Source organism: Melozone crissalis, unplaced genomic scaffold, assembly GCF_028551555.1.
Source record: "Melozone crissalis strain CALT ecotype California unplaced genomic scaffold, PUWL_Pcris_2 ptg000061l_1, whole genome shotgun sequence".
NCBI classification, from domain to species: Eukaryota; Metazoa; Chordata; class Aves; order Passeriformes; family Passerellidae; genus Melozone; species Melozone crissalis.
Window position 1 is genome coordinate 1,541,903 of NW_026535839.1, and position 25,396 is coordinate 1,567,298.

Here is a 25,396-nt window from a genome sequence, read left to right on the forward strand (position 1 = left end):
CAGAGAAATGTTCCCTCTGCCGGCTCTACCCTTCCCTGCGCTGTGGCAGCCACTTCGGGAAGTTTCCCCTCAGTCTCCAGCAGGGAACGCTGCACGGTCTCTCCTCACCTCCCAGGGCAGCTTTGCTTCTGCACTGGATGTGCAGGATGGAAAGAGGCGGCAGAGGCAAAAGCTGCCGCCTTAGATCAAAGATCAGAACTGCTAGTGCTGTAGCAGTTAATGTTGTGCTGTCAACTTTTAGATAAAACAAATTGCCATCACGTTTAACACACCAATAACACGACTTTATTAACAAGAACCTAACACAGTATTTAAAACAGCCAAGCAAAAATGCCCAACTTAACGGTATTTCCATTATGATTAACAGAATAAATAAGACAGGAGCGCTTGCAGGAAGAGGTGGGGTGCTGTGATACACCCCCTCATAGCAGCCCACAATCCAGCTTGGCATAGCCTCCGTGCAAGGCTCAAAATTTCTAGGCCTGAAAAAACAAAGCACCTTGTAACCACATTACTAACAGGAGCTTCATCACTCTGATGGCATCATGGATGGGATACTTGAAAGGGATGGTTCCAGTCTCTATAAGCCTGAAGTTCTTAGCAGGATGTCCAGCCTTGACAGACACATCATGAAAAGACAGTGTTTCCTCTACCATTAATATCTTCGACCTAAGGAACACACAGAAGCAGCATTCAAACCAGACACAAACAATTCCAAGCTTCCAGCAGCTCTCATTGCTGGTATCCTCCTCCCAGCAGCTCTGGGATGGCACTGTGTATATTGGAGTCCTGTCCTGGTTTGGGTTGGGATTCATTCTAATTATGAGAACTCCATTCCTGAGAATTCATTCTCTTCTCAGCAGCTGGTACAGTAGGGAATAATGTTGGTAACAGAAAGATGGTTTGGCTGTGGCTGAGCAGTGCTAGACCTGAGCCAAGGAGCTTTCTGTGCCTCATGCTCTGCCAGCGAGGAGGTGCACAAAAAGCTGGGAAGGAGCATAGCTGGGGCTGGTGACCCAAACTGGCCAAGGGCATATTCCACACCACAGAACACCAAGCCCAGTGTAGGAACTGGGGGCAGATGTCCACAAGGAGCCAACTGCTGCTTGGGAACAGTGGCTGGACATCAGAGAGCAGGTGATGGGGGAGCAATCATGCTGTGCATTGATAGTTTTGGTCGGGTTTTCTCTCTCTCTTCCTCCTTTCTATGATTGTTATCATTATGATGGCCACTGAATTTGTGTTTTGTTAGGCTAGTTTAAGGAAAATGAGAGGCAGATCCATACATGGATCCATAGTATGTTGTACGACCACTAAATGAGAAGGGACCTAAAGAGAAAAAACGCATTGATGACCAGATCATTGTGGACATTTGGAGTCTGCCTCTGTCCTGACCCGAGGCCCGCTGCCAGCAAGGGCTGAAGCAACACCCAGAGAGCAGTACCTAGGGATCCCTAATTTCACCAATTCAGTCAGACAGGTGTCCACTGTGCACAGCTCTGGGACTGTGGGCTAAGCTTGCAAAGCATTGCAAAGGAGTAGAAATATTTACACAGGAAGAGGAGGTTATTTATGTCTGACCCTGCCCCTGCTGGGATGAGTTCTCAACTTTCCCCTTGAATCAAAGGGAGACAACAGAGGTATTGCTTCTCTTAATCCTCCCAGAAAACTCCTGGGACCTCCCAACCTCTCCAACCATAGCCTGGTTTAGCAAGGTGCATTCAAGGCATGCCCCAAAGCCCTGAATGGCAGGACCAGCTCCCTTTGCTGCACACACATGTGCAAATAAGCACAGGTGTAAGGAATTAGCATTTCTAGAGGTACCCAGTGTACTTGGTGCCTCATTATAGTCCTTTCTTAAAGATGTTTGATTGACTTCCCCATTTGCTTTTGATATAGTAAAATGAGCTCTTACCAGTAGATGTTCCTTCGTATCCCCAATGTGCTGAGTGCTTAAAGGAGATCTCCATGTTTGAGATGAATTGCTGGAAAAGTCTCAGAATACCATCTTTGGTTGATTTATCTAAAGTAATGGGTGGCTTTGGCACAACTTCCCTTTTAGGAAGTGGCTGGCATTTCCTAAAACACGCAGAAGGAATCACAGAACCACAGAATCAGAGACATGGGAAAAGACCTGCAAGGCCATCAACTCTAAGCTGTGCCCCATCCCCACCTTGTCCCCAGCCCAGAGCTCTGAGTGCCACCTCCAGCCCTTCCTTGGACACTCCAGGGATGGGCACTCCAACCCTCCCTGGGCAGTTCCAGTGCCTGCGCCCCCTTTCCCTGGGGAAATTCCTGCTGTGCCCACCCTGAGCCTGCCCTGCGCCCCCTTTCCATGGGGAAATTCCTGCTGTGCCCACCCTGAGCCTGCCCTGAGCCCCCTTTCCATGGGGAAATTCCTGCTGTGCCCACCCTGAGCCTGCCCTGAGCCCCCTTTCCATGGGGAAATTCCTGCTGTGCCCACCCTGAGCCTGCCCTGCGCCCCCTTTCCCTGGGGAAATTCCTGCTGTGCCCACCCTGAGCTGCCCTGGCCCAGCCTGAGGCCGTTCCCTCTGCTCCTGTCCCTGTTCCCTGGAGCAGAGACCGACCCCCCCGGCTGTCCCCTCCTGTCACCGAGAGCTCTGTCCCTTGTCCACATTGGCAATAAAGATATTAAACCTCAGGAACAGCTTACCTGTCTCTGATCGCTGAAAAAGCCTGTAAAGACATTTGGAAAGCAGAATCAGCACAGTGCAGGCACAGGCCAGCCCTGGAGCTGTGTGTCTCTGGGAAGGGGGATGCTGAGAGGTACCTTGGTGAAAAGAAGTGTGTCCTTCTGATTCCTCAGAGCCTGCAGCTCCCGAACATCCTGGCTGGCCAAATCCTTCATCCTCTTGTGATCATTCACCTCTGTCTGAATCTTAGAAAGTTGTTCCTCCTCATAGTCACTGAGAACTTTCAGAACCTCCCCTTTTTTCTTCTCTAGCTCTTTATGCATCTCCTTGAACAGGCTCTCCAGCCGTTCCCTCCGCTGGCTCTCATCAATCTTTAAGAAAACAATTTAAATTTGTAAGGGACATTTTCCACATTAGCTTTTACTTAGAAAAAAAAAAATCTGTCTTTTTTCTGGGATTGAAAAAAGTAACTAAACGTTGAAGGTTGGAAAAATAAAAAAGCCACACACCAGCCACTAATCTGGAGGCACAGACTTTCAAGCTTAACTAAGAATGGACCTCCCACACTGATAAGAAAGTTCTGCATCACCCTTTCCCAAAGAAGAAATCTCAAAAATACATGAGAAGCCACCCAGGAACGAAAAAAGCTTCAGAATCCATGATCTGGGAAGGACAAAAGAAAACTTTATCTCATTATTTACCAGCAAGCAACCACCCCAAGGTGATATGGGACCTTGAAACAAACCTTTAGTCCCTCCATTTGTTTCAGCAATTTTGTTATGACTTTATCCACGGCAGCTTCATGGTTCTTCAGTGTTTTCAGAATTCCAGGAAAAGATACCTACAAATATCACGGGAAGGAGATATCAGGAGAGGAGAGGACTGGCATAATGCACGAGATCAGCAGTTTTATCAACAGGGGTTAAGCTGGACTTGCAAAAGGTCTGCTCACTGCATGCTCTCAGGACTAATCAGTGGATAAAGGTTCACTGGAAGGTTTATCCCTGAACAAATGCCACAATTACAAGCACAAAAAGGACAGTTTGAAGCTGAAAACTGTTCACGTGCACTAGCCTCATATAAAGCTATTTCCCCTGTTGGCACCTTTCTTTCTCTTACTCTGTCATTAATTATCTTTGCATATGTGCAGCTCAGGCTCATCTTTGCCTTGGAGGTGCACCAAGGACTAAAACCTTGCAGGAGCACCAAGGCCCACCAGTCTGGCCAAACTCCTCCCTCAGGAGGGGAAAAAGGCGTTTATAACACCTCGTTTTATATCTGAGGGGCCAAAGCCAGCGAGAATGTGGAACAAAACTCAGAATAAAAGCCCAGGACTGCAGTTTAGCCCCATGCTGGCTCTGCAGCTCTCAAACTCAGGAGCTGCCCCTGTGCCATGGGAGCTCTCTGGGGTTCTCCTGGTGCAATCCCGGCCCGGGCCCCCGCGCCAGCAGCCTCTTACCTGCGCTTCGCTGAAAGCCTCCTCCAAGCTGATGATCTTGTGGTTCTTGTGCGAGATGACGGAGCACAGGACGCAGATGCACTCCGAGTCACACTCACAGAAGCACTCCAGCAGTTTGCCGTGCTGGGGGCATCTCCTCTCAGCCAAAAGCTGCCCATCGCAGGGCTCCACCAGCACGTGGCTCTTCTGCCCGTGCCGGCTGTTGTGCCTGCTCAGGTGCGCCTGGCACAGCGAGGCTTCGCAGCTCAGGCACGTCTTCACCGCGGGCTGCGGCTCCTGGAGGCAGGAATCACACAGCACCACCTCGCCGGCCTGGCCCGAGCTTTCCCCCTTCTCCTGGCCTTGCGCTTCCTGCTTTTCCTCCTCTTGGTGCGCGGGAGCGTCCAGGAACCTCTGCACGATGTTGCGGAGGTGGAAGTTGGCCCGCAGCTCCCCGACGAGCGAGTGGCAGAGCGGGCACCGGGCAAGGCCCTGCTGGCCCCGCAGCGCCTGCTTGATGCAGTCCTTGCAGAAGCTGTGGCTGCAGTCCGCGCTCGTGGGCTCCTTGTAGATGTCCAGGCAGATGGGACAGGTCAGCTCTTCCTTCAGCCCGGCCATGGCCTTTGCCTGGGCCATGCCTCCGGCTCCGGGCACGGCCGACAGGGACGGAAACAAAGCAAAGCGCGGGCACTACTGATAAGGAGCAAACTACCCCATGGGCTAATGGCTGCTGCCTCCTCCCCTTCACCAGGGAGGGTCTTCCCTCCCTTCTCTCCAGCTTCCTGCCTCTCGGGGCCACGTGTGCAGGGGCTGCGTCTGTCCCGGTGTTGATAATAAAGTTGTAACAATTCGTGTTGAATTACCTCTTGGAAATTCCTTTCTGTTTCCTGGCCAGGGCTTTGTGCTGTGTGCAAGCGGTTATCTCATCTGTAAAGACTGTGAGTCTAAGCTATGCTGGTAGGAACAAATAACCTGGTCTGACCACAGCAATGGGCAGCATTCAAAGAGAAGAAATATTTTTGGAGGTCTGTGACCAAAACAGAGTAGTTGGAGAAATGGGATGTTCCCCAAACGACTAGCCAGGAACCTCAAAAGAACCCCACTCCAATAAAAATAAACTCTGAGAAGTGATTTAAACATGCAGAGAATACAGGGGATGTTTAGCATATAGTTTGGGGAAATGTATTGGACATGTAAAAGCTACATAGATTAAAGCTGGTCGGTCAGCCAGGTGTGCTGTGTGTAATAGGGAGTTATGCCCCGCATGCCTGGGGCTGAAATAAAGAAACGCCACTTTCTAATACTGAAATTCCAGCGTTAGAGAGTTGAATTCCCCAGCGACAGCAAGTCAAACTCCTCGCAGCAGCTCGAGGCTGAGAGCTTGGGCACTTCAAGGGCAGCGTGGCAGAAGGTCCAGCCCTGCTGTGATGGGTCAGGAAATGAGGCAGGAAGGAAAGCTGGGAAGAATCCCTGTGGGCAGGGAGGCTGGGACAGCTGGAGCAGCAGGCAGAGAGGACCAAAGGAACCAAAGCTGTTCCCTTCTGCAAAGACTCCTGGATGGAGCTGGACGAGAGGCTGGGACTGATAAACCCTGAGTGAGCAATTGTGTGGCTTTACCTGAAGTGCAGCCTGCAGAGCCCAGGGCAGAGCTTGTGTGGCCCAAAGCTGAGGTCCCTGTCAGGCAGCTCCCGTGCCAGCAGAGCCCAGGGCAGGATTTGGTGTCAGGTGCCACTGCTGAGGGCACAGGTGGAGCTGAGACTCCACAAAGCAGCCCAGCACAGCTCAGCAGGCAGTGAAGTGGAGTCCGCACAGTGGGCACTGCACACTGGTCAGGAGCAGCAGCTGGGCTGGGCTGCCCCCACTGCCAGGTGCCAGCCAGCCCAGGGCACCCCCAAAGCTGTCCCTGCTCACACAAGCTCCTGAGTGACTGATTTTCCCCTCCCACGAGGCACACTGTGCAGGGAGAGAAACAACACTGCCCCCCTCCCCTGCAGCAGCCACTGAGCCACTCCAAAACAGAGCCAGTGTCTGTGGGAAAAGGAGTCGTTTTATCACAAACTTCTGCCAAAATAAAAACAGCCCAGCTGGGATTTATCCCAAATGGTTGGGAGTTTATTGCTGGGACCAAGGGAACTGATGAACTGGTGTCAACATTCACCATCCCTTCATGCAGATTCTAGGTCTGCTTGCAGGAATTGTCCTCAACAAACAATTGTATTCAATAAACAGATGAGTGCTTTGTTTTCCAGGAGGCTGCCTGGGAATGCAGTGTTGGAGGCACAGGTCAGGTTGGGAGGACAAACATCAGCCCCGGGTCTGTCCCTCCCTGCAGGCCCTTCCCTTGTGTGTCCCTGTCCCTCCTGGGGACCCAGTGCTGTGTCTCTGCTCCACATGTGCCCACACTGGGCACCCCATCACTGGCTGTCCCTGCTGCATTCCCACATTTCCCCCCTCCAAATTCATGTTTTCACCTCTCTGGGCACTATTGGCATCACAGAGCTGATGTAGCTCAGAAGAACATTCCTCTTTGGTGGCCTTGAAGGCTGCTGGCCGTGGAAAGCAGCAGGGAATGGGCTTCCCATGGATCTGCACTCTGGCTGCAGCAGTGGCAGGGATGGGGGCTGGCTTTGGGCTGGGAGGCAGCTTCAGCTCTGTGCCCAGCCTGGGGGAGCCACACTGGGCTCCCACAGATGTGCTGGAGACAGGCAGGTGCAGAGCTGCTGCCTGAATCGGTGCCAGTCAGCAAACACCAGCAGCTGGCACAGCTCAGCACCTCGCAGAGATACCTTTGGTTGGCAGGATGTTGCAGCTAGGCTCTTGCAAGTCCAGGCTGGTAGGAACTCAGGTTGACCTCTAGTGAAAGTCCTTAGGTGAAGTGAAGGGGAAAAGGAGAGGATTCTGCTGGAGGGTTTTAATCCAAAGCTTTATTCCAGGGTCACAGATCTCTGAATCTTGGTAACAGCTCCACAGAATCCCGACCACATGGTCTCAATGCCCTTTTAAGCCCAGGGGGAGCAGGGAGGGAAAGGACAGGTGAGCCACCAACCAGATGAGAGGGGGCAAGTCTCAGGGGACAACTTAGACAGGCCATGACCCCAGGTCTGAGAAGCATCTTTTGAACTTCTGCCCTTGCTGGAATGTTAAGCTTGACGGGCAGCACTTAGTAGGAGGCAAGGGGAGGAGAAGGGAGAAGATATTGCCACACCGGGGAAAGGACTGGGGTAGCTAAAACAGGAAACTGCAACACACTGCAACAGATAACGAGTTATGTCCGGAGGCGCGTGAAAGGGAGGATTTTCGCTGGAACCTCCTGGAAGATCGAATCCTCCAATGGTGTATAGATATATTGTCCTTAGAGTCTAGGGCATTAACTTTACAAGATATACAATCAGTCTACTTTTTGCAAATATTTCAAACATTTAAATGTTTAAGGTGTAATAAGCATACCTTTTGTATCCCTTAGGTCTAGCTTGAATGTAGTAAATGTAAAAAACTAAAATGGATTTATGCTAGACGTTTGTTTTATGATTTATGTGCAGAATGTTATCGTGAACATCAGAGAAACTCTAATTGGAGAAGACAATTGGAAGCATTTATAGGTGGGCCCATTCCTGTTCAAAATATATATCTATTGTTTGAGAACAGAGAACAAGCTTACCGGGCAATCAACGCTAATGAAATCTGCACACATATTACTCTTTTGGCTTATTGTAAAAAATCGTGTGTAATCACTTTTGAGTGTGACAAAAATGTATTTGTGCCTTACCCTCATTCTGTACTTAACACCAAGTGGCATGCCGAGAATGAATATTGGCGCTGACATCGCCTACAGGATAACTCCCAAAGAAATTCAAAACCCCATTAGCAAACATATTTGGCTTACTTTTGCAAATCATACTAGCACACCTGAGTTTTGTTTGAGCCTTGCAACAGCACAAAATCCTTTTCGTATCTGTCTCATAGGATATCCTATAGATAGTGACTGCCTCTCTTCTGTTTATCTCCCTGGCTCAAATCCCTTATAAAAGAAGGACTTTGCTGGTTAGGAATACTGCTTGCAATCATAGGAGTTATTAGAATTGCCTATTCTTGTATTATGAAAAATGTAACACAATTAACCGACAGGGCTTTACTTGTACAAAAAGGAAAAGGGGGAATTGTGGAAGAATGGCTGGAGGAAAAGGGCCATGGATCTGTGGAAATGTTGTACAAGCAAACCCCATGTTAAGTTAGCATACATGTTAACTTAGCAGCTTAGCATAAGTGAGCTGTACCTAGCATAACCAGGCCACACGCCATGATAGGAAGATGCTGCGTCCTGCCTGCTGACAAGGTCGAAAGGGCAAGGACAGCGACGAGAATAGAAACCATAAAGAATGCATAACCACAAAGTAGGAGGAATATGTAAAAGTAATCTTTTGCTTTAAACCAATAAACTCACAACGTGTATGAGCAATTAAACCAATAACTAATGACAAGTATGCATAATTACCGGAAAACAATATAAAAGTACCGGTGTACTCAAAATAAACTGAAGCTTGCTTTACCAATCATATTGATTGATTACTTGTCTTCCCTCGCCGCCCTCATGTATGAACTGGGGGCAGATGTCCACAAGGAGCCAACTGCTGCTTGGGAACAGTGGCTGGACATCAGAGAGCAGGTGATGGGGGAGCAATCATGCTGTGCATTCATAGTTTTGGTTGGGTTTTCTCTCTCTCTTCCTCCTTTCTATGATTGTTATTATGATGGCCACTGAATTTGTGTTTCGTTAGGCTAGTTTAAGGAAAATGAGAGGCAGATCCAAATGCGAATCCAGAGTATGTTGTACCACCACCAAATGAGAAGGGACCTAAAGAGAAAAAATGCATTGATTACCAGATCATTGTGGACATTTGGAGTCTGCCTCTGTCCTGACCCGAGGCCCGCTGCCAGCAAGGGCTGAAGCAACACCCAGAGAGCAGTACCTAGGGATCCCTAATTTCACCAATTCAGTCAGACAGGTGTCCACTGTGCACAGCTCTGGGACTGTGGGCTAAGCTTGCAAAGCATTGCAAAGGAGTAGAAATATTTACACAGGAAGAGGAGGTTATTTATGTCTGACCCTGCCCCTGCTGGGATGAGTTCTCAACTTTCCCCTTGAATCAAAGGGAGGCAACAGAGGTATTGCTTCTCTTAATCCTCCCAGAAAACTCCTGGGACCTCCCAACCTCTCCAACCATAGCCTGGTTTAGCAAGGTGCATTCAAGGCATGCCCCAAAGCCCTGAATGGCAGGACCAGCTCCCTTTGCTGCACACACATGTGCAAATAAGCACAGGTGTAAGGAATTAGCATTTCTAGAGGTACCCAGTGTACTTGGTGCCTCATTATAGTCCTTTCTTAAAGATGTTTGATTGACTTCCCCATTTGCTTTTGACATAGCAAATGAGCTCTTACCAGTAGGCTTTGCTCCAAATCCCGTAGGTGGTGGTGGCGGCGTAGGTGGTGGTGGCTTAAAGGAGACCTCCATGTTTGAGATGAATTGCTGGAAAAGTCTCAGAATATTATCGGTTGATGATTTATCCACAGTAATGGGTGGCTTTGGCACCATCACACCATCCACGCTAGGAAGTGGCTGGCATTTCCTAAAACACGCAGAAGGAATCACAGAACCACAGAATCACAGACATGGGAAAAGACCTGCAAGGCCATCAACTCTAAGCTGTGCCCCATCCCGACCTTGTCCCCAGCCCAGAGCTCTGAGTGCCACCTCCAGCCCTTCCTTGGACACCTACAGGATGGGCACTCCAACCCTCCCTGGGCAGTTCCAGTGCCTGAGCCCCCTTTCCATGGGGAAATTCCTGCTGTGCCCACCCTGAGCCTGCCCTGTGCCCCCTTTCCATGGGGAAATTCCTGCTGTGCCCACCCTGAGCCTGCCCTGAGCCCCCTTTCCATGGGGAAATTCCTGCTGTGCCCACCCTGAGCCTGCCCTGAGCCCCCTTTCCATGGGGAAATTCCTGCTGTGCCCACCCTGAGCCTGCCCTGAGCCCCCTTTCCCTGGGGAAATTCCTGCTGTGCCCACCCTGAGCCTGCCCTGAGCCCTCTTTCCATGGGGAAATTCCTGCCCTGGCCCAGCCTGAGGCCGTTCCCTCTGCTCCTGTCCCTGTTCCCCGGAGCACAGCCCGACCCCCCCGGCTGTGCCCTCCTGTCAGGAGCTGTGCAGAGCCACAAGGGCCCCCTGAGCCTCCTTTGCTCCAGGCTGAGCCCCTTCCCAGCTCCCTCAGCCTCTCCTGGGGCTCCAGCCCCTTCACAGCTCCGTTCCCTCCCCTGGGCACGCTCCAGCCCCTCAATGTCTCTCTCACCATGAGGGGCCCAGAACTGGACACAGCACTCACGGTGTCACCTCAGCAGTGCCAGCACAGGGGACAGTCCCTGCCCTGCTCCTGCAGCCACACTATTGCTGAGACAGCCCAGGTGCCATTGGCCTCTTGCCCACCTGGGCACACCTGGGCTCATGTTCAGCCAACACTGAACAGCATTCCCAGTTTCTTTCCTGCCAGGTACCTTTCCAGTCACTGTTCCCTCAGCCTGGAACTGCACGAGATTGTTGTGACCACAGTGCAGGACTGGCTCTTTGCCTCACTGACCTCCCACTGCTGCCCTTGGCCCATGGATCCAGCCTGTCCTGATCCCTCTGCAGAGCTCTCTGCCCTGCAGCACAGACCCACCCCAGCCTGCCTTAGGCTGTCTGGAACTCACCGAGAGCTCTGTCCCTTGTCCACATCATAAATAAAGATATTAAACCTCAGGAACAGCTTACCTGCCTCTGATCGCTGAAAAAGCCTGTAAAGACATTTGGAAAGCAGAATCAGCACAGTGCAGGCACAGGCCAGCCCTGGAGCTGTGTGTCTCTGGGAAGGGGGATGCTGAGAGGTACCTTGGTGAAAAGAAGTGTGTCCTTCTGATTCCTCAGAGCCTGCAGCTCCCGAACATCCTGGCTGGCCAAATCCTTCATCCTCTTGTGATCATTCACCTCTGTCTGAATCTTAGAAAGTTGTTCCTCCTCATAGTCACTGAGAACTTTCAGGACCTCCCTTTTTTTCTTCTCTAGCTCTTTATGCATCTCCTTGAACAGGCTCTCCAGCCGTTCCCTCCGCTGGCTCTCATCAATCTTTAAGAAAACAATTTAAATTTGTAAGGCACATTTTCCACATTAGCTTTTACTTAGAAAAAAAAATCTGTCTTTTTTCTGGGATTGAAAAAAGTAACTAAACGTTGAAGGTTGGAAAAATAAAAAAGCCACACACCAGCCACTTATCTGGAGGCACAGACTTTCAAGCTTAACTAAGAATGGACCTCCCACACTGATAAGAAAGTTCTGCATCACCCTTTCCCAAAGAAGAAATCTCAAAAATACATGAGAAGCCACCCAGGAACGAAAAAAGCTTCAGAATCCATGATCTGGGAAGGACAAAAGAAAACTTTATCTCATTATTTACCAGCAAGCAACCACCCCAAGGTGATATGGGACCTTGAAACAAACCTTTAATCCCAACTTTTGTTTCAGCAGGTTTGCAATGGCTTTATCCAAGACAGCTTCATGGTTTCTTATTGATTCCAGTATTCCAGGAAAAGATTCCTACAAATATCACGGGAAGGAGATATCAGGAGAGGAGAGGACTGGCATAATGCACAAGATCAGCAGTTTTATCGACAGGGGTTAAGCTGGACTTGCAAAAGGTCTGCTCACTGCATGCTCTCAGGACTAATCAGTGGATAAAGGTTCACTGGAAGGTTTATCCCTGAACAAATGCCACAATTACAAGCACAAAAAGGACAGTTTGAAGCTGAAAACTGTTCACGTGCACTAGCCTCATATAAAGCTATTTCCCCTGTTGGCACCTTTCTTTCTCTTACTCTGTCATTAATTATCTTTGCATATGTGCAGCTCAGGCTCATCTTTGCCTTGGAGGTGCACCAAGGACTAAAACCTTGCAGGAGCACCAAGGCCCACCAGTCTGGCCAAACTCCTCCCTCAGGAGGGGAAAAAGGCGTTTATAACACCTCGTTTTATATCTGAGGGGCCAAAGCCAGCGAGAATGTGGAACAAAACTCAGAATAAAAGCCCAGGACTGCAGTTTAGCCCCATGCTGGCTCTGCAGCTCTCAAACTCAGGAGCTGCCCCTGTGCCATGGGAGCTCTCTGGGGTTCTCCTGGTGCAATCCCGGCCCGGGCCCCCGCGCCAGCAGCCTCTTACCTGCGCTTCGCTGAAAGCCTCCTCCAAGCTGATGATCTTGTGGTTCTTGTGCGAGATGACGGAGCACAGGACGCAGATGCACTCCGAGTCACACTCACAGAAGCACTCCAGCAGTTTGCCGTGCTGGGGGCATCTCCTCTCAGCCAAAAGCTGCCCATCGCAGGGCTCCACCAGCACGTGGCTCTTCTGCCCGTGCCGGCTGTTGTGCCTGCTCAGGTGCGCCTGGCACAGCGAGGCTTCGCAGCTCAGGCACGTCTTCACCGCGGGCTGCGGCTCCTGGAGGCAGGAATCACACAGCACCACCTCGCCGGCCTGGCCCGAGCTTTCCCCCTTCTCCTGGCCTTGCGCTTCCTGCTTTTCCTCCTCTTGGTGCGCGGGAGCGTCCAGGAACCTCTGCACGATGTTGCGGAGGTGGAAGTTGGCCCGCAGCTCCCCGACGAGCGAGTGGCAGAGCGGGCACCGGGCAAGGCCCTGCTGGCCCCGCAGCGCCTGCTTGATGCAGTCCTTGCAGAAGCTGTGGCTGCAGTCCGCGCTCGTGGGCTCCTTGTAGATGTCCAGGCAGATGGGACAGGTCAGCTCTTCCTTCAGCCCGGCCATGGCCTTTGCCTGGGCCAAGCCTCCGGCTCCGGGCAGGGCGGACAGGGAGGGCTCAGCTGGGAAACGAAACTGAACGCGGGCAGTGACGAGGAACGAACTTGACCCTGCAGGCTAATGGCTGCTGCCTCCTCCCCTTCACCAGGGAGGGTCTTCCCTCCCTTCTCTCCAGCTTCCTGCCTCTCGGGGCCACGTGGGCAGGGGCTGCGGCTGTCCTTGTGTTGACAAAAGCAAGTAACAAGTCGTGTTGAATTCATTCCTTCGGTTTCCTTGCCAGGGCTTTGTGCTGTGTGCAAGCGGTTATCTCAGCCGTAAAGACTGCGAGCCTGAGCTATGCTGCTAAGTACTCATATTTTGGTCAGACTACAGTGTGACAAACCCTTTCACGCTCCTTTGAAAATTTAAAAAGTGTAATAAAGGACAATAGGAGACTGAGACAGTAAAGCAAAGATTACGGCCGGGTGTGTCTTGGCAGTCAGTGAAGAGCACACCTTTACCTTCGGGGATACCTTAAATACCTTCACAATGACATCAGCTTGTTGCATTCTCATAGACCCTTATGCATATCCATCTTTTCCCATAAACTAGTTCACATATTCTAGGAACTATTTTGCATGGCCCCTCCTTGGGTTTGCCTTTTTAGAGCATGCGTGTTTCTTGGCTGTAGTTTTGGCTCCTTCTTACCACTTCTCATCTGAGCCTTGTTTCATTCTTCCTTCAGATGGCAGATGCTGATAGCTGGCATATCAATATCAGTGTCCTCATGACATGTTCACTGGATGTTATCCTGACCAAACAGTTCACTTATAACTATATCAGCTACCACTACTATTATGTCTTAAGGTTTTTTGTTAATAGCAGAAAAAAAAGCAAAGTTATTTTACCATTATAGATAGAGCATTTATCTTAATATTTGTGAAAAGCCAAGAATATTATATGTATTTATAACAACAGCAATGGGATGCATTGAAAGAGAAGCAGACCTCCAAATTTTTGGAGGTCTGTGACCAAAACAGAATAGTTGGAGAAAAGGGATGTTCCCCAAACGACTAGCCAGGATTCTCAAAAGAACCCCACTCCAATTAAAATAAACTCTGAGAAGTGATTTAAACATGCAGAGAATACAGGGAGTGTTTAGCATATAGTTTGGGGAAATGTATTGGACATGTAAAAGCTACATAGATTAAAGCTGGTCGGTCAGCCAGGTGTGCTGTGTGTAATAGGGAGTTATGCCCCGCATGCCTGGGGCTGAAATAAAGAAACGCCACTTTCTAATACTGAAATTCCAGCGTTAGAGAGTTGAATTCCCCAGCGACAGCAAGTCAAACTCCTCGCAGCAGCTCGAGGCTGAGAGCTTGGGCACTTCAAGGGCAGCGTGGCAGAAGGTCCAGCCCTGCTGTGATGGGTCAGGAAGTGAGGCAGGAAGGAAAGCTGGGAAGAATCCCTGTGGGCAGGGAGGCTGGGACAGCTGGAGCAGCAGGCAGAGAGGACCAAAGGAACCAAAGCTGTTCCCTTCTGCAAAGACTCCTGGATGGAGCTGGACGAGAGGCTGGGACTGATAAACCCTGAGTGAGCAATTGTGTGGCTTTACCTGAAGTGCAGCCTGCAGAGCCCAGGGCAGAGCTTGTGTGGCCCAAAGCTGAGGTCCCTGTCAGGCAGCTCCCGTGCCAGCAGAGCCCAGGGCAGGATTTGGTGTCAGGTGCCACTGCTGAGGGCACAGGTGGAGCTGAGACTCCACAAAGCAGCCCAGCACAGCTCAGCAGGCAGTGAAGTGGAGTCCGCACAGTGGGCACTGCACACTGGTCAGGAGCAGCAGCTGGGCTGGGCTGTCCCCACTGCCAGGTGCCAGCCAGCCCAGGGCACCCCCAAAGCTGTCCCTGCTCACACAAGCTCCTGAGTGACTGATTTTCCCCTCCCACGAGGCACACTGTGCAGGGAGAGAAACAACACTGCCCCCCTCCCCTGCAGCAGCCACTGAGCCACTCCAAAACAGAGCCAGTGTCTGTGGGAAAAGGAGTCGTTTTATCACAAACTTCTGCCAAAATAAAAACAGCCCAGCTGGGATTTATCCCAAATGGTTGGAAGTTTATTGCTGGGACCAAGGGAACTGATGAACTGGTGTCAACATTCACCATCCCTTCATGCAGATTCTAGGTCTGCTTGCAGGAATTGTCCTCAACAAACAATTGTATTCAATAAACAGATGAGTGCTTTGTTTTCCAGGAGGCTGCCTGGGAATGCAGTGTTGGAGGCACAGGTCAGGTTGGGAGGACAAACATCAGCCCCGGGTCTGTCCCTCCCTGCAGGCCCCTCCCTTGTGTGCCCCTGTCCCTCCTGGGGACCCAGTGCTGTGTCTCTGCTCCACATGTGCCCACACTGGGCACCCCATCACTGGCTGTCCCTGCTGCATTCCCACATTTCCCCCCTCCAAATTCATGTTTTCACCTCTCTGGGCACTATTGGCATCACAGAGCTGATGTAGCTCAGAAGAACATTCCTCTTTGGTGGCCTTGAAGGCTGCTGGCCGTGGAAAGCAGCAGGGAATGGGCTTCCCATGGATCTGCACTCTGGCTGCAGCAGTGGCAGGGATGGGGGCTGGCTTTGGGCTGGGAGGCAGCTTCAGCTCTGTGCCCAGCCTGGGGGAGCCACACTGGGCTCCCACAGATGTGCTGGAGACAGGCAGGTGCAGAGCTGCTGCCTGAATCGGTGCCAGTCAGCAAACACCAGCAGCTGGCACAGCTCAGCACCTCGCAGAGCTGCTCCTTTGGGGCTGCTGGGATCCCCCAGCCCAGCAGCTTCACTGACCCATGCTCTGGATAAAACCAGTGCCACCCCTCCAGCCTGGTGAGCCCTCACAGGGCACGGCTGGCACAGGGCTCCCGTGTGCCCGGGGGAGCCGTGCCCGTGCTGGGCCTGTCCCTGCCTTCCAAACATCCCTCCCAGAGCCTGGACTGCCACCGGGACCAGGGCACCGGGACACGGCCCTGCCCCTGGGGGAGCACTCTGGCTCCCAGGGCCTGCTCTCCTGGCTCCAGGGGCTCTCCAGCTGCCAGCCTCAGCTGCACGGCTGCTGCATCACCACCTGCAGTCTTGTCCACATTTCCTCCTGCCCTCTTACTCCACTGCAGAAATTCTGAGGAGCATGTTCAGCTGCATTTTTCACCCCCTCCATCTGAGGAGTTCCTTCAGGAAGGGTCCTGTGGCAGTGGCACTACCCAAAGTGCAGGGCCCAGGTTTTTCCTGCATGACTTAAACTGGGAGCAGGCACACTTAAAATAGCAACAGACAGCGATGTTCCCAGGCAGGAGCTGCATCCCTGGCAGCTGGCAGGCTCTGCCACCCCCTTGGCCCTGGCACAGGAAAACACCTCACCCCGAGCAGATTTGCACTAAAAACCAAAGTATAGCAGCACAAACTGGTTCCTTTTTTTGTTGTTTCCACTTTATAGTATATATGTTATCGTTTATTTATAGGCAGATCACTTCACTATTTACAGTACATGAGCGTAGAGATTCTACAGTCTTTTTGATGTAAACAAGAAACTCCACGGCAGGGGAGTCTGGAAAAAGAAGCCAGTTCTGAAGTATTTACACAATTTAAAATAGAACTTTTATACCCACTGGATAGATATAGAGAATACATTGAGCGATTTGGTTAAATTATCTATGAAACTATAGAATCTGACAATGTAAAAATACAAGAAAACGTTCTCTCATTTTAGAAGGTAGACAGTTAAATCACACTAGAAATAAATCTCTTTTCTTTTTTTAAAAATAATAACAATAATAATAAAGGAAAGGCATAAGAATCCATGCCATCTCTTAAGGTTAAAGTATATTACATAAATAAGGACACAACAGAACGGAACTGGGGGAAAAATTAAGTGAAATATAAAAAAACCGCTACCAATTAAAAAAAAATACTAAAAACTTGATTCTTAATCATAGAGGGATCAATTCTGCTTTTACTTACTCTGCAAGCAGAAAATTGCAGAGTTAAGTAGTACTTACTGAGCATGAGCAACAGAGGCAGAATTGGCCCCTAATAATTATGACCAGTGTCCTTTTACATTAAAAAAAAAAAAAAAGAAGAAAAACACAGAATTTAGCTTTTTTATATAAATAACAAAGCAGATGTGCCCCTTTTTAGGTGAAATTCTTACACCTTTCTGAAGAAATGCATCAATTGAACGGTTCTCTCTTTCTCACATGCACTCACACATTCCCTCCCCAGCTCCTGCTGCTGCCCCTGGCCCCAGGGAGGGCGAGGGAAGAGGAATGAAACCCCAAAATGAAACCCCAAGGCTGCATTTGGCTCTGTATTGCTTGAGATTGTCAGGGATGGACTTAGAACAGAACAGGTGTTGAGTTCAGCTCCAACACCAGTACCTCAGGACTCAGCAGACCTCCAGAAAGAAAAAAGAATCCCCAAAAAAGGGAGAAAACCGTGTTGATCTGCAATTGCAAAACTGATTTGCACGGCGCAGAGCTGAGACCAGACCCAGGACTGCAACAAGGTGACTGAGCTGCTGCTTCCTGAAAGATGTGCTGAGGAAATGAGAGAAACCTTTGCTTTGGGGCAGCATCCAACCTAAAACCTGGGATTGTCCTCTGCATTCAGCCCACACACTCAGAAACGTTTGCTCCTCCCTGCGGAGCCTCAGGGACACGCTGGATTCCAGCCAGAAACCTGCTGCCCCCCCTGAACAACGAGTTTTTCTGGGGCAAACCTGTGCAAAACAAGCAAAGGGGCATTTTATCAGAAACTCTTCACACATTCAGCATTTGCCCACAGCACCTGCAGGAAACGGCCGGGGGGCGTTCTATACTCACACAGCTTTAAAAAAATAAATCTCCTCCTGATTTATTGCCTACCAGAATAAACCCTTTCGCTCCCAGTTTCTCCTGCCCATCCCCAGCCCTCGCAGGGGGCTGGGGTGTGAGGGTCCCACAGGCTGGGTGGGATGGGAAGGCAATCCTTGGGAAAGGGGGGATCCCCAGTCCCTGGCAGCTCCTGCAAAGCTCTGGGCACCTCTGGCTTCCCTGGCAGCAGTGCCTGGGCATTGCTTTGCTCCTGCCCCATTTCCCTGTCAGCATCCGAACCTTAGGCAGCTCAGGAGGGAGCTCTCACCTGCCCCTGTGCCCGACCCACCTTCTGCAGACTCGAGCACTGTGAGCTAAAGACACCTTTAGAGTAAAAAAAAAAAAAAAAAACAACAAAAAACCCCACAAAATTAAAAAAAAAAAATCAAGTGGAAATTTATTTTTCACCCCGTCCTAAGAGGTGGGGGAAGCCCCAGGGCAGGCAGCACACAGCCCAAGGGGCTCTAAGCATAGTGCATAAGTCTGGAAAGGAAAGATTTTTTTGGGGAGGAAGGAAAACAAACCATCCCAAGTGAATGAAAAAAAGTAAAAACCCAAAAAAAAAAAAAAAAAAAAAAAAAAAAAGAAAACCCAACCCCACTTATAGGCTTCAGGCACCACAAAGACCACTTATTGCATCTCTTCCTACCCTAGGGCTGCAGTACTGATGAGCTCTGTGCAGGACAGCCCTTCCCTTCCCCAGCACCAGCCTCAGGACCCAGCAGCTGGGCTGGGGCTGACCCAGGGCACCCAGCCACAGGAAAACACTGGGAAATGCTGGGGCTGGGGCTGCCAAAACCAGTGCTTGGGAAGTGACTGAGCGATCCCCTGGCGTGGGCTGGAGCCCCCCCAGCTCTGCACTAACCCTTCCCCTCCACCACCCTTGATGCATCCCCAGCGGGGCCCAGCCACGGGTGCCCCCAGCTGAGTGGGAGATGGAAGAATTCCACTTATTTGCTTTTCTTTTTTTCTTTCTTTCTTTTTTTCTTTTTTTTTTTTTTGTTGGTTTTTTTTCTTTTGGGTTGATCGTTTTCTGAAAAACATCAGCACAGCACAGGACAGTACTACCCACCCTAAATGTGTCGCTATATACATTCTACATAAGCTCTATAGCAATCACATGTAAACATCATCATCGTGAGGAAATACTAGGACAGAAAAAGGCAAAGCTACAATGAGGCAATTGCCAATAGCAGATGCTCAGTCTCGGCCAGAGCTGCTCGTGGTCGCTAAGGTGGGATGAGAACGGGGGATTTGGGGGTGGGAGAGGCGCCAGATTTCACTGCTGAGGCTGGAATGGCACGAGGGCTGTTCCCTGGCAGCGATGGTCACCGGTGGCAGCGTGGGGACCCCGCGGTGGCCCCGGGCCCTGGCGCTGCCGGGCTGGTGTTGTCAGAACCACGGCTCTCCCGAGGGAACAGCCAGGGAACTGTGCTGGTGTCGGCGCTGCCGGCATTCCTGCTCTGCCAGAGCCCAGCTGCGCTCCAGGGCCCACCCTGGCACGGCTCCGGCTCCCGGCCTCGCATCCTGTGCCACTTCCCAGGCTTTGGTCGCTCTCCCTGCAGGACGGAACATGCCCAGGGAACCAGGGGGGAAACCCCCAGGTCGTGGGGAGGGGAGACCCCAGGAGACTCTAATCTATCTATTGGCAGAGTTAAGGCTATAATATTCTATCTACAGAGGATGGCTGAATCCCTAGTGGTCTCTGGGGCTCAAAAATAAAAGGAGAAGGTGGTGATGGCTTGAGGAGCGGCAAGGTTCCCGCTGCCTTGGGAAAACAGCGCCTCTGGCCGGCTGGTGGTGGGCTTTGCTCCGGCTGGTGGGGGCTGCGTCCCCTTCCCACCACACCCACACGTGGAGGGCAAGTCCACAAGTTCATTCTACACTTCAATCCAGCGCCGAGTGCCCTTGGCCAGAGGCAGAGCCGTGCCCCGGGGCGCTGGACGGATCCGGGGTGCGGGTGGGTGCTGGGACGTGTATGGCTTATCAGCTACGGGGCAGGGGGTGGGGGTGTCAGTGTGGGTGCTCAGTGTGGGTGCTGTGCCCGCCCCACCTCTCTGCACTTGGGGCTGGCCTTACTTTGGGCTGGGCTTTGGGCTGGGTTTGGGGCTGGCTGCCCAGTGGGAAGCACACACAGGTCTTCTCGCCCCGCTTGCTTTGCAGGGTGTGGAAGCGAGTGCGGATCAAGCCACAGGGCCTGGCCAGTCTCACAGCCATCCAAGGAGCTGGAGAGGAGCCAGCTCCTCCACATGGCCCGGAGACATCCATGCCCCAGGCTGTGCCAGCAGGACCCATGTGCCCAGCTGGCTGCAGCCCCCAGCCCCTCTCTCCTGGCTCCAAAGGCAGCGGAGGCCGGAGCAGTGCTGGCTGCAGGCACGGCATCCCTCTCCCGGCCTCTGCAGCCTGCAAAGCTGCATCCATCACCCACCAGCACCCAGCTCAGCATGGGGGTGATGCTGGGGGCTCGGGCCACGCCAGCACGAAGAATGGCTTTGACAGCAAAGTGGGTGACCCCGGGCAAGCACCGAGCACCCCGGTTTGCCAGCAGGGGAGGCAGGGGAATGTCAGCTCTGTGACTGCTCTGACCCCCCATTTGCTGAGTGGCAAGTGCCTCATTACAGTGCATAGTTAAAAATCAAGGAAGCGGTACAATAAATCTGAATTACAGTACATCTGAGCCATAAATACATTTTTTTAAGTATATACTTTTTTTTTTTTCTTCTCTTCTTCTATTAAAAATTAGTTTATAATCCTGATTCTATTCACAATGAACAATTTCATCATCACACACTACGGACAAAAAAATGTTATGGTGAACACAGCTGCAACTCCACGGCGGGAGCATGGGGAGGGCTGGGAGGGGGAAGAGGGGCCGGGGGGCTCCTAGGCTCACCCTAAAACAACCAGTCAGAAGCAGAGGGGGGACTAACGTGTGGCAGTGAGACATCAACACCATGGGGACTCACAGACAGAAGCAGCTTTGTTCAATGTAAACATCGATCAGGGGACAGCAGTCTCTCTCTCGCGGGCGTGCTCTCGCTCTCTCTCTCGCTCTCTCGCTTGCCATAGACTGAATAATTTCTTTGAAAACGTAAACATATTGGAAGTGCCTTGACTGAGGTATTGAGGTATTCCTCCAAGGTTAAGGCTGTTACCGATGCAGGCTGAGCTGGGCCTCCTGCAGCAAGCTGTCGAAATCCATGGTCTCGTACTTGCTTTTCACCGGAGCTGGGGACGACTCGTCCGTGCCGCAATCTGGGGATGGCAGGGACAGAGGACAGCCGGGTCAGGGAGGGGGATCAGCGTCCTGTCTGCCTCGTGGGGAGGGAAACTGAGGCACAGCAAGGCGCTGCTCACTGCCCTGCCACTGCACAGCCAGGCTGGGCACAGCGGTGATGGTGACAGTGAGAAGAGAGGGGGTGCAGCCAGGCCCAGCTGGGCAGGGCACGCACCACTGGCATTCACTGCCAGGGTGAAAAAATCTTCTGGGTGCAGCTGAATCTGGAGGGGCTGACACAGGGTCATCCCATGGGAGCTGCGCTGGTGGCAGAGCCTGCCTGCTCCACTGCCAGCCCTGTGCCAGAAGCTGAACACAGAGTGCCCCAGGAAAGCCCAGGGAAAATTCAGCACACAGCAGAACTAAGGCTGCCGAATTTCACAGCAGCTTAACATTCTGGGTGTGTATTTTTGAATGGTGTGGTTGCATTTCACCTCTGCCTGGGGGCTCCCCTTCTCACCCTGTAGCAGGATGAGCAGGATTTTAGGGATGAGCTGGGCTGTGCAGGAAGGGGGTGACTGATGGCTCTGCAGAAGTCAGGTGAGGAGCACTCAGGGGGCTTCTCTTAGGCAGGGGGACAGCTCTGGCCCCCCTCCCCACAGCACTGCACGGTCACCATCTTCCTCACAGGGTGCTATCTGGTTCCTAATTTCTCTGTGTCCAAAATGGGAGGCTCTGGGGTTTATTTAGGTGAACACTGGACATTTGTGCCCACGATCAAAGTCAAGGGATGGCTGCTCTAAGCAGAGCAGATACTGCAAGGTGATAAAAAAATCAGGGAGTACTTGAATCAGATGGGGCATCTGGAGGTAAGTCAAGACTTGGGGCTTTATTTTCTGGACTTCAGTCTTTCACTCATCAAGTGATATCCAGAACCCTTCAGCCTCTGCAGAGGGTACAGAAATAAACATGCAGTGTTGGTGAAACACCTGAAGCAAGGAGGGCTGGGCAAAGCCCGGGACACATTTCTCTTGCACGACTAGCACAGGGTTTGGCTCCTGGCCCTCAGCTCAGGCTGCAGCCCTGGTGACACAGTCACTGAGACCTTGCTGAAGCACTGAAAGGATTAATGCGAGCACAGCACATTTCAGTGCTGTCACTTTGGCTCCAGAGTGCATGTGCAGCCTGGTGAATCTGTCCTGCAGAGCAGCAAACCACCCACATCACCTCTTGGGCTAATGAAATGTTGCTGACTGCCTTCTCTAATGCCTGGGAAGGGAGTTTTCTGCTGGAAAGCCTCCAGCACTGTGCAGAAACTCAGCAAACACAGGATGGGCTGCGCTCAGCTGAGACTCAGCACCCCGGGCTGTGATGCTACATTCTGCAGCCAGCACACCCTGAGGCCTCACACCAGTTTCTTTCCTTCTCCCCAGTTCCCCAATCCACCTGTCCCATGAGCCATAGGAAAGGCAGTGGGCTTCTCCTGCAGGCTCTGCAGGCTTTGGGGATCCCTGCGTGACCAGGGCTCAGCACTGTGCTCTAACAGCTCTGTGCTGATAAAAGAGACAAAGCAGCTGCTGCTTCCTCACCCAGGTCAGCGTATCTGGTCCAGAAGAAGCGCCCCAGGCCACCAGAGCTGAGCTGGAAGGAGGGCTCGTTCCTCTTCCTCAGCGAGGGGCCGTTCTTCAGCGATAAGGCGGCGTGCTCGGAGTAGCGGTACGTGATGAAGCCGTACTTCTCCCCCCTGAGCAACCAGAGAGAGAATTCAGGATGTGATGAGCCCCACAGCCCTTGTGATGCAGCACTGCACCCCTGGCCCATCATTCTTCCACTCCTGCATCCCACAGATGCCCTTGGAGCTCTGGGCACACTGAATCTCCTTGACAAAAGCACCGAGACCGAGGGCTCGGCTGACCCAGGGGATTGATGTGGCACCGCCTGGCAGTGCTGTGGGGTTTGAGGAGAGGAGCTGTCTGTAGCTGCTGGAGCCCTGAGCCACAGCTCACTGCCCACCCACCTGTTAGTCCTGGTCAGGACCTGACACTCCACGATTTCACCAAACACCTCGAAGCGTTTCTTCAGCTCGCTGGAGCTCATGCTGCTGGAGAGGTTTCTGATGTACACCACCCGGCCTTCTCCCTGCCAAAGCAACCAAAAGCTTTCAGGCTTGGACCCTGCACCTCTGTGCTGCTGATGGGCTGTGGAGGAGCCCCTGCAGCCAGCACTGGGACACACTGCCATGGACACAGCCTGACATCTCCAGGATGTGGAGCCAGGTCACAGTGTCACCCCCAGGACAGCCATAACCAGGCTGGAGCAGCCACTGCCCCCTTTTTTCTTTTATATTCTCCTTCATTCTTGCAACTTCTCCCGGCAAATGTGGGATATAGTCCCAAGAATTGCCAGGGGCAAAATCCAATTGCATTGCGGGAAGAAGTGAGGTGAAGAAGAGGCGCACGAGAATGCAGTGGGGCCATATCTGTGCCATCAGGGATTCCCCAGTTCACCCCACAAACTGCCAGTGCCAAGTGCACTGAGGCACCAGCGTAGGAGGCTCTGGGCATCCCTGTGCCAAGGACTCCGTGTGTTGCCAATCGCTGGCGGCTCCTGCTGCACGTTGGGTTTTCCTCCCCCCACCAGCCCCTGTCCTTGTCTAACACTGGCCTCGCACCAAGGGATGCTGAAGCCAGGGCTAATGGGCTCCGCTGCTGCTTTTGGGAGCAGGAGATGAGCCGAGGGCTGGCCTTGCTGTGTCCCCGTGGGGTCCCCCCTCACTTACGATGGCCTTTTCCCGTCTCTTCTTCAGCTGGCCCCGCTGCCCGCTGCTGCCCTGACACTGCTCGCCGTTCTCACACCTGCAGGGAGGGACAGGAGCTCAGCCCGGGGCTGGGGGAGCTGCTGGGAAAGCTTCAAACATCAGTGAGAAGCTGAGACACCCACAGGACTGGGTGGGCACTTGGGGACACTGGGAGTCAAGGAGAGACTGGGATCTGGACCCATTGAAAAGGACAGTGCAAAGTTTTTTCTCATAAATGCCAGGGCAGCCAGCACCTGCCCCTTCCCAGGCCTGGGTCCTGCCCATGCCCTGCCACCCATGGAACCCCCTGGCTGCTTCAGTCCTCCACTGCTTCCTCAGGCCATGGCTGACACTTGCAGCAGTGGCTGATGCAGTACCAATTATTTTCATCGTTTTTCTTTCATTAATTAGCATCTTTACTACTTGTGCCAGCGGAGCAGAGAGCACTGGGGGCGCCCTGCACCACACTGAAAACTCAGGGGACACAACCAGTGCCAATGTCCCCGTGTGCCCGTACCTGAAGGTGCGTCTGCTGGCAGGTGACCGCGACCGGCAGCACGAGGAGCCCGAGCTGGACCTGCTCCGGGAGCAGTAATGCAAACTGCCCCTGGAAAGGGCGCTTCTCCTCAGGCACAGCTCGGTGTCGCCGTGCTCCTCCTCCTCCTCCTCCTCTTCCTCCTCATCCTCCTCCACGGGGGAGCCGCTCTCGCTGCAGCTGTCCTCAAAGACGGTGTCGTACTCGGGGGTCTTGCAGAAGACCATGTCCTCGTCGTCGAGGGCACTGTCCAGAAAGCCAAAGTGCTTTGTTAAGCTGGCTCTGATCTCCTGGTCTCTCAGCTGCTTGACGCCGTCCTTCCAGAGCATCTCGGCGCCCGTGTCCTTGCCGAGCTCCAGCCCCTGGTAGTGGGCGGCTGGGACCCTCCTCTTGTGCTCCGTCTCCAGCTGGCTCGGGGGCTCCCACGACTTGAGCACCTTCCTCTGCAGGGCAGGCTCGGGTTTCAGCACCTGGCAGTAGTCGTGGTCCCCGAAGGAGCGGGAGAAGGGCCGCTTGAGCACGCCCTGCTGCTCGGGCAGCGCCCGCGCCCGGCTCAGGTGGGCGAACAGCTCCGTCCTCTCCGGGTGCTTCCTGGGCGCTTTCCGCGAGGCTGCCGCGTCCCCGGGGCTGGGGGCCGTCCCCTCCTCCTTCCCGGCCTCCTGGGGGATGTCTGGCTTGTACAGGTCCTCCTCGGCGGGTTTGTATGGCGGAGTGGTGGGCGGTGTGAGACCTGGAGCCCCAAACAAAGGGCAGGAGTCAGCTCTGCCCTCCCTGGCCTGCCCTGCCCCACCCCAGTCCTGGCTGCCCCCACAGCCTCATCCAGTGGCCCCTGGGGGAACAGGAAGGATGCCCTGATCCCAGCGGGGAGCAGAGGACTCTCCCTTCCCTCCTGGCTCATGCAGGGCCCCCCTGAACATCTCCTCCCACCCCAAAGGCATTCCCCTGAGCTGCTCCTGGTGCTCGGATGCGGCAGGGCACAGCAGGCTCCTGTGTCTGCACTGTGAAGGGGATGAAGGTGCCCCCTTGGCTGGGTAGGCTGGAATGATGGCTCCAGTCTGAATT

General features: G+C 52.7%; 3 protein-coding genes across 3 annotated transcripts in view; all 3 read right to left on the bottom strand.

The window, feature by feature from the left end:
- Positions 1 to 315: 315 nt before the first annotated feature.
- LOC128944770 (tripartite motif-containing protein 29-like) lies at positions 316 to 6,050 on the bottom strand. The gene is made up of 6 exons (XM_054288207.1): positions 4,114 to 6,050; positions 3,400 to 3,495; positions 2,792 to 3,025; positions 2,675 to 2,697; positions 1,916 to 2,079; positions 316 to 669 (listed from the first exon to the last, which is right to left on the bottom strand). The coding sequence occupies exons 1-6, from the start codon at positions 4,726 to 4,728 to the stop codon at positions 656 to 658; spliced, it is 1,146 nt and encodes a 381-aa protein (XP_054144182.1). The 5' UTR covers positions 4,729 to 6,050; the 3' UTR covers positions 316 to 655.
- Positions 5,410 to 13,474, bottom strand: LOC128944799 (E3 ubiquitin/ISG15 ligase TRIM25-like). Its single transcript, XM_054288244.1, has 7 exons — positions 13,421 to 13,474; positions 12,330 to 12,995; positions 11,616 to 11,711; positions 11,010 to 11,243; positions 10,893 to 10,915; positions 9,530 to 9,717; positions 5,410 to 5,480 (listed from the first exon to the last, which is right to left on the bottom strand). Exons 1-7 carry the CDS (start codon positions 13,472 to 13,474, stop codon positions 5,410 to 5,412), a joined length of 1,332 nt encoding a protein of 443 aa, XP_054144219.1.
- Positions 13,475 to 19,275: 5,801 nt separating this feature from the next.
- The window catches only part of PPARGC1B (PPARG coactivator 1 beta), a 46,265-nt gene continuing 40,144 nt past the window's right edge, over positions 19,276 to 25,396 (bottom strand). Inside the window, exons 8-12 of the mRNA XM_054287812.1 lie at positions 24,317 to 25,064; positions 23,782 to 23,857; positions 23,020 to 23,141; positions 22,592 to 22,746; positions 19,276 to 21,040 (exon numbers count right to left, since the gene is read on the bottom strand). Of these exons, the coding sequence (XP_054143787.1) occupies positions 20,937 to 21,040; positions 22,592 to 22,746; positions 23,020 to 23,141; positions 23,782 to 23,857; positions 24,317 to 25,064 (1,205 nt within the window). The 3' untranslated portion in view covers positions 19,276 to 20,936. The remainder of the gene's footprint in view (positions 21,041 to 22,591; positions 22,747 to 23,019; positions 23,142 to 23,781; positions 23,858 to 24,316; positions 25,065 to 25,396) is intronic.

What these genes read in the sequence shown, in the direction of transcription:
- LOC128944770 (XM_054288207.1), bottom strand. Translation starts at nt 4,728, where the DNA reads ATGGCCCAGGCAAAGGCCATGGCCGGGCTGAAGGAAGAGCTGACCTGT. An exon ending in ACACACTTCTTTTCACCAAG is followed by an intron (nt 2,698 to 2,791) that starts GTACCTCTCAGC and finishes ATGTCTTTACAG; the next exon opens with GCTTTTTCAGCGATCAGAGA. An exon ending in TTTTCAGCGATCAGAGACAG is followed by an intron (nt 2,080 to 2,674) that starts GTAAGCTGTTCC and finishes TGCGTGTTTTAG; the next exon opens with GAAATGCCAGCCACTTCCTA.
- LOC128944799 (XM_054288244.1), bottom strand. Translation starts at nt 13,474, where the DNA reads ATGAGAATGCAACAAGCTGATGTCATTGTGAAGGTATTTAAGGTATCC. An exon ending in AGGCTTTCAGCGAAGCGCAG is followed by an intron (nt 11,712 to 12,329) that starts GTAAGAGGCTGC and finishes TGATATTTGTAG; the next exon opens with GAATCTTTTCCTGGAATACT. An exon ending in TTTTCAGCGATCAGAGGCAG is followed by an intron (nt 9,718 to 10,892) that starts GTAAGCTGTTCC and finishes TGCGTGTTTTAG; the next exon opens with GAAATGCCAGCCACTTCCTA.